The sequence below is a fragment of the Balaenoptera ricei genome, chromosome 7 (assembly GCF_028023285.1).
Source record: "Balaenoptera ricei isolate mBalRic1 chromosome 7, mBalRic1.hap2, whole genome shotgun sequence".
Taxonomy (NCBI): domain Eukaryota; kingdom Metazoa; phylum Chordata; class Mammalia; order Artiodactyla; family Balaenopteridae; genus Balaenoptera; species Balaenoptera ricei.
Window position 1 is genome coordinate 121979861 of NC_082645.1, and position 18373 is coordinate 121998233.

At 61.0% G+C, this 18373-nt stretch overlaps 1 protein-coding gene across 2 annotated transcripts; it reads right to left on the reverse strand.

Moving 5' to 3' along the window:
- Window positions 1-8769: 8769 nt before the first annotated feature.
- Window positions 8770-17908, reverse strand: PDCD1 (programmed cell death 1). Of its 2 annotated transcripts, XM_059927521.1 has the most exons (5): window positions 17805-17908; window positions 11384-11743; window positions 10841-11002; window positions 10090-10124; window positions 8770-9807 (listed from the first exon to the last, which is right to left on the reverse strand). In XM_059927521.1, the coding sequence occupies exons 1-5, from the start codon at window positions 17878-17880 to the stop codon at window positions 9577-9579; spliced, it is 864 nt and encodes a 287-aa protein (XP_059783504.1). In that variant the 5' UTR covers window positions 17881-17908; the 3' UTR covers window positions 8770-9576. The 2 variants fall into 2 exon arrangements, with proteins under 2 accessions (XP_059783504.1, XP_059783505.1); XM_059927522.1 differs by lacking the exon at window positions 10090-10124 and having other exon boundaries at window positions 8770-9852; window positions 10827-11002.
- Between the last annotated feature and the right edge of the window lie 465 nt (window positions 17909-18373).

Here is an 18373-nt window from a genome sequence, read left to right on the forward strand (position 1 = left end):
CCTCCCAAGGCCGACAGCAGGGGCTGGGGGGTGTGGCGGTGGGAGGGTGGCGCCGGGATCCTTAGTCTAGCCCGCGGTGCTTGGTCGCCTGTACCATTTTCCTCTTTCCTCTTGCTCTGCTGGCTTTTTTCTGGCTTATGAACAAGAAATAAAGGGATCCTGCACGTCTGTCCAGGGGTGTCTCTCCTCAATTCTTTCCACGTCGAAGCCTGGGGAGGGTCCCCAGTGCTCTAGCCATGTCACTGTGGGGTCTGCCCCCCTAAGCTAGACTCTCCAGTGCTGGAGGCTGCCAGCCGCGGGGCAGGAGGCGGACAGGAAAAGCCGTCTCTGTGTGGCAGCCCCAGATCTGCGTGGTCTCGGCACTGCTGGCCGGAGGGGCCGGTGGGGAGTGGGGGCAGCTGCCCCTCCCTGGATGGGTTACCTCCCAGGACCGGCCCTCTGTGCCCTTGTGGAAGCACCTTTTTATTTCCTCTTCTTTGTAACATCTTCTTTCTGGTTATAAAAATAAAATGCGTTCGTTGTAGAAAATGTGGGAAATGTATAAAACTATAAAGAAAAAAGTGACCCACACAGACCCTTCTGCCCACCACAACTATGATTATCTTTTTGGCATTTCTTTCTGATTCCTTGAAGAAATTCTTTTTAAAAAAATACGGCTTCATTTTAGCGCGTTATCACCCTCCCCGCCAGCTCTGTTTACGGGCCCCGATGTGCCATGATGAGGACCCTGCAGGGCGACCTTCTGGGGCTGGTTGGTTTCCCCAGTTGCCAGTCATGCGTGATGAGCCTCTTTGGGGTGTCCCTGGATGGCCCCAGTTCCTGTCACCTCCTTAGCCTGGACTCTGGGACAGCATGACGTCTTACACGGTCTTCCCGAAGGGTGGGGACGTCCAGGAAGCCTCTGAGCAGTGGCGGCCCAAGGGTCCCCAGGGAACTCAGAACGGCCAGTCCCCTGGGAGCCGGGAGGCCCCCTTATTGCTCTCCTTCACTGTCAGCCGTCCCTGCAGGGGTGGCCACCTTTCAGGGGTCACCACTGGGCTCCAGGCACCCCCCCACCTCCAGGCCACCTCAGTCCCCCGTAAGGACAGCCCCTCTACCTGGGGCTTTTGGGCAGTGGCTTGAGTCTGCTTTTCTGTTTTCAGGTTTAAGCCACAGAAACCAGCAAAGAAGGGCAGGTGGGGCTTTCCAGAGGCCCAGAGGTCACAGGTGTGTGTACGGCAGTGTCCTGTACTCACTTCCAGACTGGGTGATTAGTGTCTCCTAAATTCCACCTGGAACCTCAGATTGTGACCTGTTTGGAAGTAGGGTCTTTGCAGATGTAATTAAGGTTAGGATTGAGAGGAGACCATCCTGCGTTAGGCTGGGTTCTAAGTCAGGCAGGAGTGAGTGTCCTCATAAGAGAAAAAGGCCGTCAGGGAGAAGTCATGTGAAGATGGAGCCCCGGACTGGAGGGGCGTGCCCACAGGCCCACGGGCACCTGGAGCCCCCGGAAGGTAAGAGGCAGGAGGACCCTCCCTGGATCCTGGGGAGGAAGCGCGGCCCTGGGACTCCTTGACGTGGGGCTTCTGGCTCCAGAACCGGGAGGGAACAAACACCTGTTACTCAGGCTGCCCTGTTTGTGGAACTTCGGGAAAGCGCTGCTGTCCTACCTGGGGGAGGGAGAGCGCCAGCCAGGGCAGGTCCCGGCTGCCCCTGTGTGGGGGCCGTGACAGCGGCTCGAGTCCTGGCCGGCACGGCAGGCAGGCGGCCAGCCTCCCACTCCTGCACCTGCATCCTAGGCAGGCTTCTCCCGCCACGGGGCTCCCAGCGGGCCGGTGAGTCCCCTCCGTCGAGCACCCCACGCAGACCAGCCGTGGAGTGAGGTCTCCCAAGTGAGCAGAGCTGGCCTTCGGTGACTGGGTCCATCCCAGAGCTGTGGCTTCCTCGGGGGGCCCCATCCTGGCTCCTCGTGGTCTAGGCCGCGGCTGAGGGCTCTGGGTTAGGGCTTCCCCAGGTGTGACCCACCCCCGGGCAGGGAGGGAGGCTGTGGGGAGAGTCCCTGGGCTCAGGGCAGCTCGGGCCCCCTCCTAAAACGGTCCTCACCCACCCCTGAGGCCTGTCGCCACCTGCACCTGCTCTGGCTGGTCCCCGAGGGCTCAGGGCCCCTGGTGCTTGCTGCTGTAGGGGGCAGCTGAGCTAGGGATGGCCCTCCCCGCTCTCTGGGCCTGGATCCAGCTGCTGGCCTGCAGGGCTCAACCTTGCTGGGGCCTGTGGCCCTAGCTTCCCTGGTCCTGGGTGACTGTACCTCGAGCAGTGCCCAGCTGTCTAGCCTCCGGGGCCACTGGTCCTCAGAGCGGCCCAGCCTGACCCCACAGGAGCTGCTCCTCTGCCCCCTCCTCCCACTGCCCCCCAGGCTGATCTGACCCCCCAGGCCCTCTGGGATGGCCCTGTGCTCTCCCAGCCTCTTCCTTCCTTCCTCGGTTCCAACTTGATGGACCAGCCCCTGGGCATTTCCCCAGGCTCTGTCATGCGCCTGTGGTGCTGTCCCCAGGCCGGGTCGGGCCTTGCTGGGGGTTCTAGTGCAGACTGCCCGTTGCGTTGTATCCTCTCCAATGCTGTTCCTTTTGTTTCCTTTCCTTGTTTTACTGGACCGGCAGGACCTCCAAGGAAATGTGAAACAGACGTGATGTCTGGTAGACAGAATACAGGCTCCCAAAGGTGTCAGCGTCCTAACCCCCGGAACCTGTGAGTGTGTGATCTTCGTGAGAAAGGGACCTCGCAGCCGTGATTAAGTTAAGGGTCTTGTGATGGGGGACTGTCCTGGGTTATCTGGGTGGGCTGGCACTTAGATGGGGGACAGAGGGTCAGAGGGGAGAGCAGGTGTTACGATGCTGGGCTTGAAGATGGGTGAGGGGCCTGGAGCCAAGGGATGCAGTGACCCCTGGAATCTGGAAAAGGCAGCAAGCGGATTCTCCCCCGGGGCCTCCAAAAGGAACCTGCCCTGTGGACACTGTGACTTTAGCCCAGTGAGACCCATTTCAGAGCTGAAGGGGGATGAGTTTGTGCTGCTGTAAGCAAGTTTGTTCCAGTGGCCGCGGGAGACGCCAACAGGCGACACTGGCTACCTAATCCCACTCCAGAGTTTCTGGGACCCAAGTTCCTGAACGCTACCCTTCTCACTGGATGCTTCTTACTCTCTTCTGTGTGTTTTTCATCATTTTCTGTCTCTGTGCTTCACTCTTGACTTTTCTTCCAACTCACTAATTCTGTCTTTGCTGTGACTGATTGGCTGCAGTCATCGCCTCCCTCCTTCTCTGTCTCTGTCTCTCTGTCTGTCTCTGTCTCTGTCTTTATGTCTCTCTGTCTCTCTCTGTCTCTCTAGCTTTCCCTCCCTCCCTCCCTCCCCCCATGTCTCTCTGTCTCTGTTTTTCTGTCTGTCTGTCTGTCTCTCTCTGGCTTTCCCTCCCTCCCTCCCTCCCTCCCCCACCTGTCTCTGTCTCTGTCTGTCTCTGTCTCTCTGTCTCTGTCTCTCTGGGTCTCCCTCCCTCCCTCCCTCCTCCGCGCTGTCTCTCTCCTCCGTCCCTCTCTCGGCTTCAGTACTGTGCTCCGTTTCTGTGTGTGCACAGAAGGGAAAGGATAAGACACTCACAGAAGGTCTCCTGTGTGTCACATGCTTTGTGCACTCCATTCCCTTTAATAAATCAAAGCCCCTGTGAAGCAGGTATTATGTCCATTTTCCAGATGTGGAAGTTGAGGCTCAGCGGCCTGTGCTGATCCCACAGTTCGGGGTAGAGACCAGCTTGCAGTCCATTTGGTGGCTCCCACATTGAGTCTTTTGAATGTTTTCCGCTGTGTGTCATTAAAACAATTTCAGTGGCCACAAGTGCTTGTTTTAATTAGTCAACCCAGAGTCTCAGCCCTCCCCATTCTGCCCCTAAAGGTGACAGCAGCCCGCTCCCCTCCCAGGGTTCATACAAGAGGAAATAAATGGGAACATACACGGACGTGTTTCCCTTTGCACCAGGGTGAAATAGTCGCATGACTGTGGTCCTGCAGCTGACCGCCCGAGTGCAGCAGTGCTTGGCCGGGCTGTGTGCCCTGCGGATGAGGCTCGTCGCTGTGGTCTGGTGTGGCCCACTTTCCAGGTGACCGTGAGCTTGTGCTTGCACTGCTGGCGTGGACCTGCAGGGGAGGGGAGCGTGAGCGTCGCGGCCGCAGCGGGGTCTGAGCCTTCCCGCCGAGCCTGCTCACCTCCTCCTCCTCCTTGACAGAACGCAGGGCTCTGCAGGTTCCCGCCGTGGGAACTCCCCACCACCGTGCCAGGGGAGGCCGGGGTCCTTTCCGGGCAGTGTCTGTAACAGGGGAGAAGGGAGAGGTTCTGTGCGCTCAGAGCGGCACCGAGAATAAAACCGTGATGAACGTGGGGTGGGGCGGGGCCGTAGTCTTCTTTAGTCTGCAAACCCTGTGCCGTCTCTGAAGAGTGTTTGGAAGGTGGGAAGGAGGGAGGCTGCCCACAGAGCTATTTTTAGATGAGATTAACATTTAAATCCGCAGACTTTGAGGAAAGCACAGGTATCCTTTATAACGTGGGGGCCTCCTCCAGCCAGTTGAAGGCCCTATGAGAAAAGAGTGAGCTTCCCCGAGGAAGAGGGGATTCTGCCCTTGACAGCTCAGATCCCAGCTGCAGCACCGGCTCGCCCGGCTCTCCAGCCTCTGACTTGCCACAGCTGTGGCAATGACCATTCTCTACCCCAGCCCCATGTTCATCTTCCTAAACTGACACTGTCGCCACTAAACATTAACTTCCCAACCCCTCGTCCCCAGCTGTTGGCACCCTCCATTCTACTTTCTGTCTTTATGAGTTGACTACCTAAGTGCCTCATATAAGGGACTCATAGGTGTCCACCCCCTGCGTCTGGCTTATTTCACTGAGCGTCGTGTCCTCACGGTTCATTCGCAGTGTAGCGTGGCTCAGAATTTCCTTCCTTTTGAGGCTGAATAATATTCTGTCATGTGGACGGACCACGTTCTGTTTATCCTTCATCAGTTGATGGACGTGGGTTGCTTCCGTCTTGTGGCTGCTGTGAATGACGCTGCTATGAATGTGGGTGGACAGAATTTTTAAAATTAATTAGTTAATGTTTTAAATGGCTGAGTAATAGAATTTGATAGTATATTTTCAGAATTCAGACTGAGATAAAAACATAAAAACAAAAAATTATCATGGATTTTGCCGCCGCGGGTCGGTGGGATGCTGGTGCACGTGTGCCTGAGGCCCCGCCCCCCAGGCCCCGCCCTCAGGCCGTGCCCTTGGACCAGCCCCATTTTGCCCAAAGGACCAACAGGAGCTGAATCTAGAGGAGCTACGACCCCCACTGGGACCCCTGGCTGGGAGAAGTCAAAGCAGCTGGGGGGTGTTGGATGTGGCTCGGTGCCCACTGGGCAGGCCACCGGGGGCCGGCGCCCCTCGGGGCGGATGTGAGGCTGGGCGCCGTCTGCCTGGACGTGTGGGTGCCTTGGCCCAGAGCCTCTTCCCGCCCGAGGGCCCAGCAGCCGAGCGCCTTGTGAAGCTCAGATAACGGGGCCTGAGACGCAGGGCTGTGGGGCGGTGACACATCTTTCCCCTAAAGTGGCTCTCAGAGGCGGCCCTGACCTGCGGCGAGCGCAGGGCACCGCAAACCGCAGGAGGCGAGGGCTGTGGGGACCCCCCCACCCCTGCCCACCCAAGTCAGTGGGCTCGGGAGCCAGGAACACAGGCTCCCCCCAGCGGATGGGGCAGCCCTACCGGGTCGAGGTACAGGACCCCCGGGAAGGGTCCCCCGCACCGCCTTGGTCACTCTCAGGGGGATCCCCACATTCTGAAGTCTCCAAACACTCAGGAACCTCACTCAGACCATAGGGGCAACCGTGCACGTCAGACCACCAACCCACAAGGGCTGAGAGCCCAGGCGCCGCACGACAGCCCCGCTTCCCTGTTCCCAAGGCTGGGTTCCCTTTGAGACCTTAGCCCCTCTGCTGCCAGGAGGCCTTGGCCACAGCGCCCGCCCGTCCCGCAGGCCTTGTGGGACCTCGGACTCCTATGGTGAGGTGTCCGGCCACCCCCACTTCCCAGCACAGCAGCTGGGGACAGGGAGGGCACAGGTGGCCCGAGGGGGTGTCCTGCTGGGCAGAGGGGCTGCCAGGGTGGGGCTCGGCTAGGTAGCACCTGGAACCTGGTGGGCTGCCGGGGTCTCAGGCTGGGAGCAGGGAGCCCTGAGACCCGCCCTCCCCCTCTCCCCACTCCCGGACGCTGTGGGTCCGTGAGATGCACAGACGCTGATGCAGGGACTGACCCGCTGGAGCGGGTGTGGGCGGGAGGTGGGCGCGACGCCCCGCGAGGCCGGTGACACACGCGGCTGGGGCAGAGCAGGGGAGCGGAAAAAGTGAGTGGCGGCAGGCGGCAGGCGGCAGGTGGCAGGGGCCACCTTACGGGAAGGCGGATGCAAAGTGCTGAGTGTCGCTCTCGGTCTCACTTCTTATCTGAGCGCGGCTGCCAGGGCGGGCGGCCGGCACTGCCAGCACACCCGAGGCCACTTCCTTCCCTCCCTGCTCTTTCATCTTAAAAAATTTTTTTCCAGTATCAATATGAGCTCGTGGTCTTTTAAACTTGCTCAGAGTGTGTGAATCAATTAGATTTTTCATGTTAATTTTGGCAGTTTTGATGCTCAGATTGCCCCCTTGTCTTTTGACCGGACCCCAGCCTGGTTCCGTGCTCCGGGGCCGAGTGTGTCCATCCCTCCTGCACACACCTGAGGGCTGGCGGCCGCCCGGGAGCCAGTTCACCCGGAGTCCGGGCGGGGCCCCTGCTCCTGCCGCCCCGGGGCCTGCCCGCCTTCGGCCATCAGGTCCAGCACAGGGAACCCCGCGTGCTCCTGGTTTCTGCCAGTCTCGCCGGGAGCTGTTGCACAGGTGGGGCTCAGGAGTGAAGGGCAAATGCTCCGCTAACTGCTAAGCAGCCGCTTCCAGCATCCTTGCCCAGGGTGTGGTCAAGCTTTCCGAGATGGCCGGTGAATAGGTGTGGCTGTGATCTGCAGTTTCCTTATTTTGAGTGAAAATAAGCATCCTTTCCCTGTTTAAGGGATATGTGTGCATATGTGTACATATAACATGTGGGAGGCATGTGCGTGAACAGTCCGTCATTTCTCTGGCTCGCTTTTCCATTGCAACTTTGACCTTGCTGTCTCCCCGATTTTAGACCTTTCTCTAATTGGAGCATTGGCCTTCTGCGCGATATTGCAAATACTTTCCCCAGTCTGCTCGTGCTGATGTTTCTGCTGTGCTACAGGGTTTTCCCCAATTTACACAGTTGAATTTCCCCATCTTCTCTTCCATGGCACCTAGGGTGAGCCGGCATCCCTGCCCTCCCTGTGAAGTTCTGGTAGGTTTTTCTCCTGTGTCTCATAGGGTTGGGATCGATGCAAGCACAGGGTAGGAGGGACGTGTCTACCTTACTATACACTACTTTCCAAATAGCTGTGCTGTCCCAGCACCACCTAGAAAAAGTCTATGGTTCCCCACTCATTGGCTCTATTCCTGCCTTTTCATGTGCTAACGCCACTGTTTTAATGATCATCAGTATTAGATCTGATAAAGCTGCTCTTCTTTCACTTTCCTTTCCTGGTTTTCTTGGCTGTTACTTGCCTGTTTATTTTTCCAGATGAACTTTACGGTTGCAGAAATGTGGGTTTTTACTGGGATTGTATTACATTTGTAGAATTAGGAAGAACTGACGTGTCGATGGCTCGAGGCATCCGCCCCAGAACATCAGGCCACGCCTGTGCTCTGCTCTCCTCCTGCGGGTTCGTGCTTTTCTCACTAAATCTACGTCTTGGACACGCAATCTTTTCTGTTGCTGTCATAGGCGGAATATTCGCTATCACTTTTTCTTCTAAGTGGTCACCGTTGGATGTACGGAAGCCATTTATTTCTGGATGTTAATTTTACAGCTGCTCCTGGACTAGATTTTCCTGTTGCCGTAGCAGTTTCCCCACAGAACCTCCTGGGTTTTCCAGGCACAAAAGCCCACGTCGTCTGCAAGATTCACCAGCAGTGTTCCCTCCAGTGTCCCAGACCCGGTGACTCTCCCTCTGCCTGGGACAGTCTCCAGGATGGCAGGCACAGGGTGTGGGCTCAAGGGCTGAGGAGCTGGTGGGGGCCGCTGTGCTCCTGGCACCTGCGGGTTTGGGCGAGGCTCGCTGTGGGGGGCAAGGTTGGGGGTGTCTGTCATGGTAGTCAGGGACAAGAGCCGATGACCTGTGTGGTGGCAGTGCATCCCCTCCCTGGGGGACTGAACCATCATCCAGTTTGCAGAGGGGAAGGGACTGGGTTTCCCCACAGATGCCAGCCCCCCAGCAGCCTGGCACCTGCTCACTCATAGCACTCAGGTGGCAGCCCACTCGCTCGCCTACCCGCTCCATCCCCTCGCCGGCCTGGTGTGGGGACACGTGGGGCTGGGGCAGCACATTCAGGCACAGCTGCTCAGTTGGGGACATCCTGTGCCAGGTTCGGGGGCAGGGGGCTACAGGACCCGGGGGCGTGGAGCCTGGAAAGGGCTTCTGGGGGGGCGGTGCCCGGTGGCCCCCTGAAGTCAGAGGGGTTTCAGGCTGTGGGCGTGAGTGTGGTGGGGACGGAGAGGAGGGGCCTTGGAGGGCCAGGCCGGGCAGGCTGGTGCGTCCTCCTTCCTCAGGCCGGTGTCCAACGAGTGAGGAGGAAAACTCGGCGCCTTTCTTAGAGCTTTCATCACTCTTTAATTACAGTGTAACAGAGCAAGGAAGTGTGTGTGGACCCCTAGATGGGACACGTGCCTCCGAGTCCCCCACACCCAGCTGCCCCGGCCACACTGCCCCGGACGTGTGTGTGCAGGCCACGGGGAGTGGCGGCTCCGTCGGAGGGGTCCCTGCTGAGGGGGCCCCGCACCTGCCCCACTGCCCTGGAGGGAGCCCGGCGGAGGCCCCTTTAAGTAGCACCGTGAATGGGCGCCAAGGAGAAGTGGGGATACACGGTGGACACCAGGGCCCCCAGGATGGCCTCGGCGGGGTGACTCCAGCTCCGCCAGCTCCCTTCATTGCCTGTTTCCTGGGCTGCATGACGGGCCTGGGCACACGTGAGGGTGGAGGGGCCCCACCACCGCCAGGAGCTCTCTTCCAGGCCTGGGGGAGCACGAGGCCCCAGGGGAGCCCTGACCTTGTGCATTTCCCCGTGTGCCCCTCGGGGGATCCGTGCTGGACCTACCAGGCCTGCTCCAAGACGGAGTCTCCAACCAGGACCCGCGGGCCCCTACGTCCAGGCACCAGGCCCTCCTGGGAGGCAGCTGGCGTGTGTAGGAGGGAGGCTCTGGCCAGCTCAGCCTGAGACTGGGTCTGGAGTCCGGGGTGAGGCTCCTTCCCCTGCCCATAGAGCCGGGCAGGGCTGGCAGGTGCTGGCAGGGGTGGGCGCGGTCACCCTTGGACAGGCGGTCACCTCCTGGGCGGCCCTACCACTCTGTGCTCTTCCAGGGAAACTGTCCACCCCGGCTCTTGGCGGAGGGTCTGAAGGACTCGGGCCAGCCGAGGAAGGCGGTCAGAGGGGCCAGGAGCAGTGTCCGTCCTCAGTCCTCAGAGGCCGGGGCCCCTGCGGGCTGTCTGCGGAAGCCCTGCGGCCTGGGGAGCCCGGCCTGCCCGGGAAGACGATGGTGGCGTACTCGGTCTGCTCAGGGACACAGGGGGCCGGGGGATCCGGGGTCTCCTCTCGCCACTGGAAGTCCAGCTCCCCGTAGTCCACGGTGCACGCAGGCCCGGCGGGGGAGCCCTCCTTCTTGGGGAGAGAGGGAGGGACGGCTCGTCGGTCTCCGAGGGGCTGACACGTGCGCGCGCGCGCACACACACCCCCCCCCCACACACACACACTCGCACGCGCGCGCACAGCAGGGCAGGGCTGGCCACCCAACCTCGGACACACGCATTGGTGGCGGGCGAGGGGCGTGGCTGCTCTGAGGCCACCCACCCCGGGCAGTCGCCCCGCCCCCCGGCAGTCGCCCCGCCCCCCAGGGAGGTGCGGCCGCGGCGACGGCACCGCCAAGGGAAGGGCGCTCACCGGAGGCTGGTCTTCGCTCCTGCGCGCGCGGCCCTCTGCAGAGAAGCACACGAGTCAGGGAGCCCCGAGGCCCTGCTGTCGTGGCGTGGGGTCTCAGGGGCCCCTGGGAAGGGCACCAGGCTCGCCGCCCGCCCCGCTCGCCTCCTGAGGGTCCGGTTGGGACCTGGGTTGTCTGGGCCCCAGAGGCCCGCCTGGCTTCCAGGCCTCACGTGCGGCCCAGCCCCGCGCCCAGCGCCCGCTCGGCTGCGGCAGCGCACACAGCGGGCGCATCATCAATGATCCCCGCACGTTCTCAAAAATATTTGAGGGCGGGAAGAGCGATTCCCTGGAGAGATGACCTCCCACAGGGGCTCTGCTGTCAGCTGGGCTGCACCCCTACCCCGCTCAGCGGGTGGGGTGTCCTCAGCGGTCTCCAGGCGGTGGGGCGGCGCCGGGGGCTCCAGGCCTGCAGGGGCTGTGGCTGTCACCTCGGGCGCCCAGCGGTTAGAAGAGCTTTCAGTGTCCTGCAGCCTGAGGTGCAGCCCGGGGTGACTCGGCCTTGCGGGGGGCTGCCCTCCCCACTCCCCTCCCTCAGACCCCTCCTGAGGGCAGGCACAGGGCAGGGGCACTGCTGGGGTTGTGAGGGGACCCCAGACCCTGGGAAGCCCAGTCTGGCCCCTCCTTGTGGGGGGACACGGAGGGGCTAGGAGTAGGGGAGGGGTGAAGGGAGGGCGACTGTGGGCTGCGCCTGTGGGGACCGGCGGGGCATTACCTCGAGTGGCCCAGAGGAAGACGGCCGCCAGGACCCAGGTCAGCAGCAGCAGCAGCAGAACCCCCAGCAGGGCGCTTGTGATGCCGGTGACCAGGCCCTGCAACTGGCCTTCGGGCCTGGGTGGGGGGCTGGGGCGCTCTGTGGGCAGCTCCAGGACTCCCTCTGCAGGGGCAACAGGACAGGAGTCAGAGCCGGGGACCCAGGGCCCTGCCCTCTGCCAGTCCTAGACCTGCACTGAGCAGTCTCGCCCAGGCCTGCACCCCGGCAGAGCTTCCGAGCACGAGCTCATCCTGAGAGGCGCCCGCCACCGGCCCCCTCCCTCAAGGACAAGTGGGTCTGGGGGTGCTTCCAGTCATGGAGAGCCAGCGCCATGGGTCGCCGTGGTCCTGGGTGTGGGACAGAGCCCTGGAACGGAGCCTGGCAACCCCTGCCCACTATGCCCCATGGCTGAGGCTGCTCCTGCTGGCTGCCCAGACCCTGCCCTGCTCACCCCAGCCCTCGGGCCCCCCCTCCGCCCTGCGCTCGGGTCTCCGACGCCCGCACCTGTCACCGTGAGCTCTGCAGGCCGGCTCTCGTTGATCTGCGTCTTGGGGGGCAGGTAGATGGCCCCACAGAAGTAGACGCCGCTGTCATTGCGCTGGGCGGCCATGATGCTCATGTGGAAGCGTCGCCCGCCGGGCAGCGGCGTGACGTGGAAACGCCGGTCCCGGCCAGGCTGGCTGCGGTCCTCGGGGAAGGCGGCCAGCTTGTCCGTCTGGTTGCTGGGGCTCATGCGGTACCAGTTGAGGACGAAGTGCTCGGGCTTGCTGGAGAAGCTGCAGGTGAAGGTGGCGTTCGCCCCCTCGGGCACAGTGAGCCGGGCCGGGGAGAAGGTGAGGGGGCTCCAGGGCCTGCTGGGGGCATCTGAGGGGTGGAGAGAGGAGCGGTGGGCGGGCGTGCGGGGGGGTGTGGGGACAGCCCACCAGCCCCTCCCCCCCACTTTCCCAAGGCCCGTCTGATGGGAGGGCTGTGCAGTGCTTCTGCCACGGGGCCTTGCACGCCCCCAGGGACGGGGTGCTCACCTCTCACGGGCCACTCCATGGTGGGACTTTGTCCTTTGACGCTACTGAGACCTGGGGCCAGGGCTGCGATCTGGCTCTGACCTCCAGGCCCTCGTTTCTCCCCCGCGTGGTGGTTTAAGGGCCTTCACCCCCTCCCTCCTTGAGTCCCAGTTGCCAGTCCCCGCAGGCCCGACCCCCACGCTCCCAGACCCGGCATACTGGTCCTGCCTGCTCTGCGCTGGGGGAGGGGGAGGGTAACCGGGAGGCCGGGCTGGGCTGGTGGGGGCGTCCCACGGAGAACCCAGCCCCGGCAGGCTCCATCTCAGGACCAGCTCGGAGCTGGGAGCCCCCCCTCCGCTCCCCCCGTGGGCACTGCTGACTGGGCAGCAGGAGGCCCTCCGTGTCTTCTGCCACGACGGGAGACTGGTGCTCAGAGGCCAGCCGGGCCATCGCCCCTCGCGTGGACGAGCCTGGGCTCTGCCTGCAGGCCCCCAAACAAGGCCAGCCGTCGCCTGCCAGGCCCCACCTGGGGACGCCCCGCCACCTGCAGGGGCCCACCTCGCCGACACACACACGCAGCTCACGCTGGCACGCGCACGCATGGGTGTGCACGCCCTCACACCCAGCTCGCTGGCTGGGGGGTGGGGGGAGGGGCAGCCCCTCCCGGGAGATGCCCAGCCGCACCCCACACGGAGTCCAGGCTGACGTGATGACCCGTGTTGCAGGGAGGGGCCCCGGGTGGGACCCACACGTGGCCAAACCCACACTCGGTGCTTTAGCCCCTGCGGACGGACGGCTCATGCTGGGAGCTTGCGCAGTGGCCCCTGATTTGCACACAGCGGCAGGCCTGAGGCTGCCCCCCCCCAGACCCAGCTCCGGGTCTGCGGCCAGCTCCCCTCAGCCCCCTGCCCGCTCCTCCAAGCGGGGGTTCCCCCGGCCCCTGTGGAGGGGCAGCTCTGTGCAGGGTGGGCGGTTGTCCTCGCATCTCTGTGGAGGGCCTGTCCCACTGGCAAAGAGGGGCGGGGGCAGCGGGAAGGCCGAGGAGGCCTGCGGGCGGCTGGGCCTCCCCTCTCAGCCAGGCCCACGGCCCTGCGGGGCCCGCATCTGCTCCCCCGCCACCGCCCTGCCGCCGCTTCGGTACAAGCTGGACACAGATTTGGTCAAAGTCGCGTGGTGGCGATGGCGCACCGGATCCGAGAGCCCTGCTCTGCACAAGGCCCTTGGGCGCCCCCCACCCCCGGGCTCCCACCTGCAGCGAGCCCGCGTCTGGGTCCGGAAACCCAGGACGCCTCACAGGTACCCCAGGAGCCCCTGTTCTGGGTGGTGCCCCCCAGACTGTGCTCCCACCCGTCCTGTGTCCACGCCACTGCCCCTTTCCCACCTGCCAAGGCCTCGAGTGAGCCCCCTGGGGAGCCCCCCTTCCTGCACAGGCCCCTCCAGCAGGGCCCCCATGAGCGCCTGCGGGGACCTTCGCTGACGAGCCCTGCGTGGACGGCGGCCCTGCTCGTCTTCAGTGCAGGCCCTCACCATCACCCCCATCCGCCAGCCTGAACTGGTGGCCATTTGAGTCTCTTGTCTACCTGCTTGCTCTTTGTGGGGACTCTCACAGAATCTGGACCTGAGCAGCTGGGACCCTGGGCTGCCTGGGTCCCTGGCCTGGTTCTCTACACGGCCTCCCCGTCCCGCTCAGGCCCTGGGAACTCCAGGTCCCTCCCAGGGGCTCTCCAGGCCCTGCTCCCTCTGGACCCCATGGCCTCCCTGCTGCCCCTCAGACCCCTCCCCCAGCACAGCCCTACCTGGGTGCCTGTCCCGGCCCCCCCGCCCCCCCTGGATCCTCACAGTGTGGGCAGAGGCAGGGGCTGGATGCAGCTGCTGGGGGGCCGGCCGGGGACACATGCATCCCTTTACATCAGCCTTGGCCTGGGAGGCTGATAGCAGAGCTTCCTCCCGAGTCCTGGGGAGTCCTGGGGTCTCACTTGCTTTATCCCTGCAGTATGAATGTCTATGAATCTTTTCTTATGTTGTTTGAGTAATTGAAAATTTAAATATTGTCTATTTATGTAATAATGGAATGTCAGTGAGGGGTCTCCAGGCCTGTTTTTCTGTTTGAGGAGTGGGTTGAGGAGAGAGCCGCTGAACCCCAGCAGGGTCGGGAGGGAGAGACCCTGGGGGGGGTGCCTGGGTGTGGGATGGAGTGTGAGTGTCGAGGTGGCACCAGCCCGGGGCTCCCATGGAGGGAGGCCTGGCACGGGCTCAGGGTGGCCTCAGAGACCACATTTCACAACTACCATCTAACACCTGATTTAGGCAACACCCGTCAGTGGGTGCTGAAAGCATTGCCCAGCGGACTGCTGGGTCCCTACCTCGGGTCTCTGATTCATCCCGAAGGGAAAAGAGCACCTTCCCCCAATACTTTGCAGTGGACCCAGAGGGAGCGACCCCGTCGTGGGGTCTCCGATGGGTGCCCCAAGAAGGACCATCATGTCTCTGACCTCCCACAAACAAACAACAGACACACCCAGGTGGCAGGTGCTTGCACACCTGGCCTGGCTCCTTCAGGAATGCCAGCACCGGCAACAAAAGCAGAAATAGACAGGTGGGGCTACATCAAGCTAAAAAGCTTCTGCACAGCAAAGGACACCATCAAAAAAGGACACCATGAAAAGGCAGCATAGTGAATGGGAGAAAATACTTGCAAATCATATATCTGATAAGGGGTTGATATCCAAAGTATATAAAAAACTCTTATAACTTAATAGCAAAAAAAGAATCTGATTAAAAAGTGGGCAGAGGACCCAAAGAGACATTTTTCCAAAGAAGACATGCTGACGGCCAACAGACACATGAAAAGATAGCTGCTCAACGTCACTAATCATCAGGGAAATGCAAGTAAAAACCACAATGAGGTATCACCTCACACCCATCAGAATGGCATCGTCAAGAAGTCTAGAGATAACAAGTGGTGAAGAGGATGTGGAGAAAAGGGAATGGAAACTGACACAGCCGCTGTTGGAACAGTACGGAGGTTCCTTAAGAACTAAACATAGAACTACCATGTGATCCAGCAATTTCACTTCTTAGTATTTATCTGAAAAAAATGAAAACATGAACTTAAAAGATATATACACCCCAATGTTCACTGCAGCACTATTTACAATTGCCGAGCTATGGAAGCAACCTCAGTGCCCATCGACAGAGGAATGGATAAAGAAGATGTGGTGTATATACAATGGAATACTACTCAGCCATAAAAAAGAATGCAATCTTGCCACTTGAGACAGCTTGGATGGACCTAGGGAATATTATACTTAGTGAAGTAAGTCAGGCAGAGAAAGACAAATACCGTATGATTTCACTTATATGTGGAATCTAAAAAAAAACCCAAAAAACAAAACAAGACAAAAACTGAGCTCATGGATATAGAAAACAGATCGGCAGTTTCCAGAGGTAGGGGCTGAGGAAATGGGTGAAGGTGGTCAAAAGGTACAAACTTCCAGGTATAAAATAAGTAAGTCCTTGGGGTGTGATGTACGGCATGGTGACTAGAGTTAATAATTCTGTGTTGCGTATTTGAAAGTAGCTAGGAAAGTGGATCTTGACAGTTCCTTTCACAAGAATAAAACCTGGTAACTGTATATGGTGATGATATTAGTTGGGCTTATCGTGGTGATCATTTTGGAATATATACAAATACAAATACACTGTATACCTGAAACTAATATAATGCTATGCCGATTACACCTCAAAAAATCCTAATTCTAAGGATTTCCATATCTAAAATAAAATTGAGGTTTGATTAAAAACAAACAAACAAACAAAAATGCCTGCTGTAGGTCAGAGGAAGCTGAGGACAGTGGCGTCCAGATGAAGCCGAGGTTCTGGACTCGGCTCCATCAGGGAAAGAGTCCAGCCAGAGGGCAGGCTCGGGACGCCAGGGCATCTGATCTATGGGACTGCATCAGCCACCGTCCCGGGCGTTAGGAGAGTCTGTGACTAACGCTTAGGTGACCAGCGGTGCGCGGATGGAGAGGGCTGTGGGCTGCACCGGCCCCCAAATCCCCGCGTTCAGCAGCACCCCGCAATGTGACCTTATTGGAAACAGGGTCTTTGCTGATGTGATCCGTTGAGATGAGGTGTGGGGTTGGTGGCCCCTAACCCGACACGACCGTGTCCTTACTGGGGAAAAGGGGACACGTGGACAGCCCTGCACACGGGAGGACGCCGGGTGACACGGAGCAGAGCTGGGGTGACGTGTCCACAGGCCGAGGGACACCAAGCATCGCCACCACCGCCCGCAGCTGGGAGGGGCCTGGAACCACCTCTCGCTCGCAGCCTCGGGAGGAAGGGACCCCGCGACACCGAGGTCCGACTTCCAGCTTCCAGAACTGCCGGCCCATGAGCTTCTGTGGTTCCAGCCGCCTGCCCAGTGTGGGGCATTTGTTACCGAAGCCCCAGCCAACTAACACAGAAAGCCAGTGTGCCAGGGTTACCAATCGGAGACTCTGGGTGAGGGTGTTCACTGCTGTGTTTTTGTAACTTTTCTGTATCTTTCAAATATTTTTCAAGTCTGTAAGTTGAAAAAAATAACACATATCTGACTTGAAAAAATGTGTCATAGGCTGGGCCAGACAGTTCTTATAAGATCGAATTCTCATGACGCTATAAGGCAGGCATTATTATCACCAAACTGCAGGAGGGAAAACCGCAGCTCAGAGAGGTTAAGGGACCTGCCTGAGGGCACAAAGCTCACCAGTGTCGGCTTCAGTTGGAACTCAAGGCCGGCCCCTTTCACGTTTTGATCTTCCCCTGCTTTGGGAAGGGGCCCTGGTGGGGAGTGGGCAGCCGAGGGTAAGTCACAGCGCCCCCCAACCCCCGGGCCTTGGTTCCTCCTCCTGGGATGACACGTACCCCGTCTCCACCCCCACGCCGTGCCTGGGCTCCCCAAGTCTCCCCACGGGGCACCTTTCGGCCACAGGCTCTTGGACCACTGACTGCAGCCGTGAGTTTCTTCCGTCCATCCTGAGAGCGAGGCCAGGTGAGGGGAAAAGCAGGGCGACCTGGGCGCTGAGCAGGTGCTGAGCAGGCCCGGCTGGGCCGAGACAGCTGAGGGCCTCTGGGCACAGAATCCCGGACTGGCAGCCAGTGGGGGTCAGGGCAGCCCCACCTCGGCTTGGCCCTTCTAGGGCCCTTGACCCCTGAGCCCAGCGAGGTGTAGAGGACAGGCCCTGGGTCTGGCTGGGGACCCCTCCCCATCAGGGCAGCACCGGGCGCAGTGGCTGAGGGCAGGGCAGCCAGGAGGGGCCTCTGCCTGACCACCGCTCTGGCCACGGGCCTGCAGGGGCGGCCTGTACTGAGGGCCTTGGGGCCAGGGCGCCTCTCCAGAACCTGCTGGGGACGCTCTCGGATGTGCCCGGGCGCTGTGCTCCAGGCCATCTCGTCCAGAGGCCCAGGTGGGGCTCATCCCAGGCCCACGACGGGGTGGGTCTTTACTGGAACTCTTACACTTTTGACATAATCGGAGAAACATCTCCAGGCCACCCAGCCTGTGCCCTCATGGAAACAGTCAGTCCCTTCCCCCCAGGAAAACACAAGCGGGGCCGAGGTTTGGGGCTCTGGCGGCCCAGCCCTTTCATCCTACAGAGAGGGGCATGAGCTTGCCCGTCCCTCGGGACTCCCAGGAAGAGCTGGGATACTCCTGCCTGCTCATGAGCAAGGAAGGGACTCACCACCAGGTGAGGGGAGTGGGTGAGGAGCCGGAGCCCAGAGAGGGCCCTTCACCTGCCCAAAGCCACACAGTGCCCTGCCAGGGGCCGTGCTGGGCCTCAGGGGCCTGGTTCCCAACCCCCCCTCCCCCCCGCCAGAGACTGAGGACTGGAGGTCTTTGCCCAGCCTGACCCCTCGCCACCCAGCCCCGACCCACATACCTAGGAGCCATCCTGGTTGCCAGCCCAGCTGCAGCACGGCCCAGACGAGTGGCCACAGTGCCCGCGGGGTCCCCATGCCCGGAGCGCCAGCCCGCCCGGCATGCTGTCTCCTCTACTGCTTGCAGAAGTGCAGGAGGAAAGGAAAGTGTCCCGGGTCAGGTCGGAGGGCCACGCCCCAAGCCCCTGCCCCCTCTTCCTCCTCCTCCACTTGGGCAGGGAGTTGGTGGGAGGGAGAGAAATGCTCTGCGCGGAGATAGAGATGAGAGAGAGGGAGAGAGAAACAGAGAGACAGAGGCAGGGGGAGGGGGAGGGGCGCCTCCATCCCGGGCACTTCTTGTCTCTTTATTTGTTGGTGACTCTTCCGGAGGCTGTGGGTCCGCTGGGAGGGGGTGCAGGGTCTTCTCTCCTCCCCTTCCCCAGCCGTCCCTCTGCCCTCTCCGGGCTCAGGTCCCTGGAGCCACAGTGTTTGAAGCACCGCACTCTGCCACTGCTGGGCCAGGCCTCTGCTGCCCGCCCCCGCCACCCGACGGGCTGTGGGCAGCGGGCACACTGCTGCCCCAGTGGGCAGT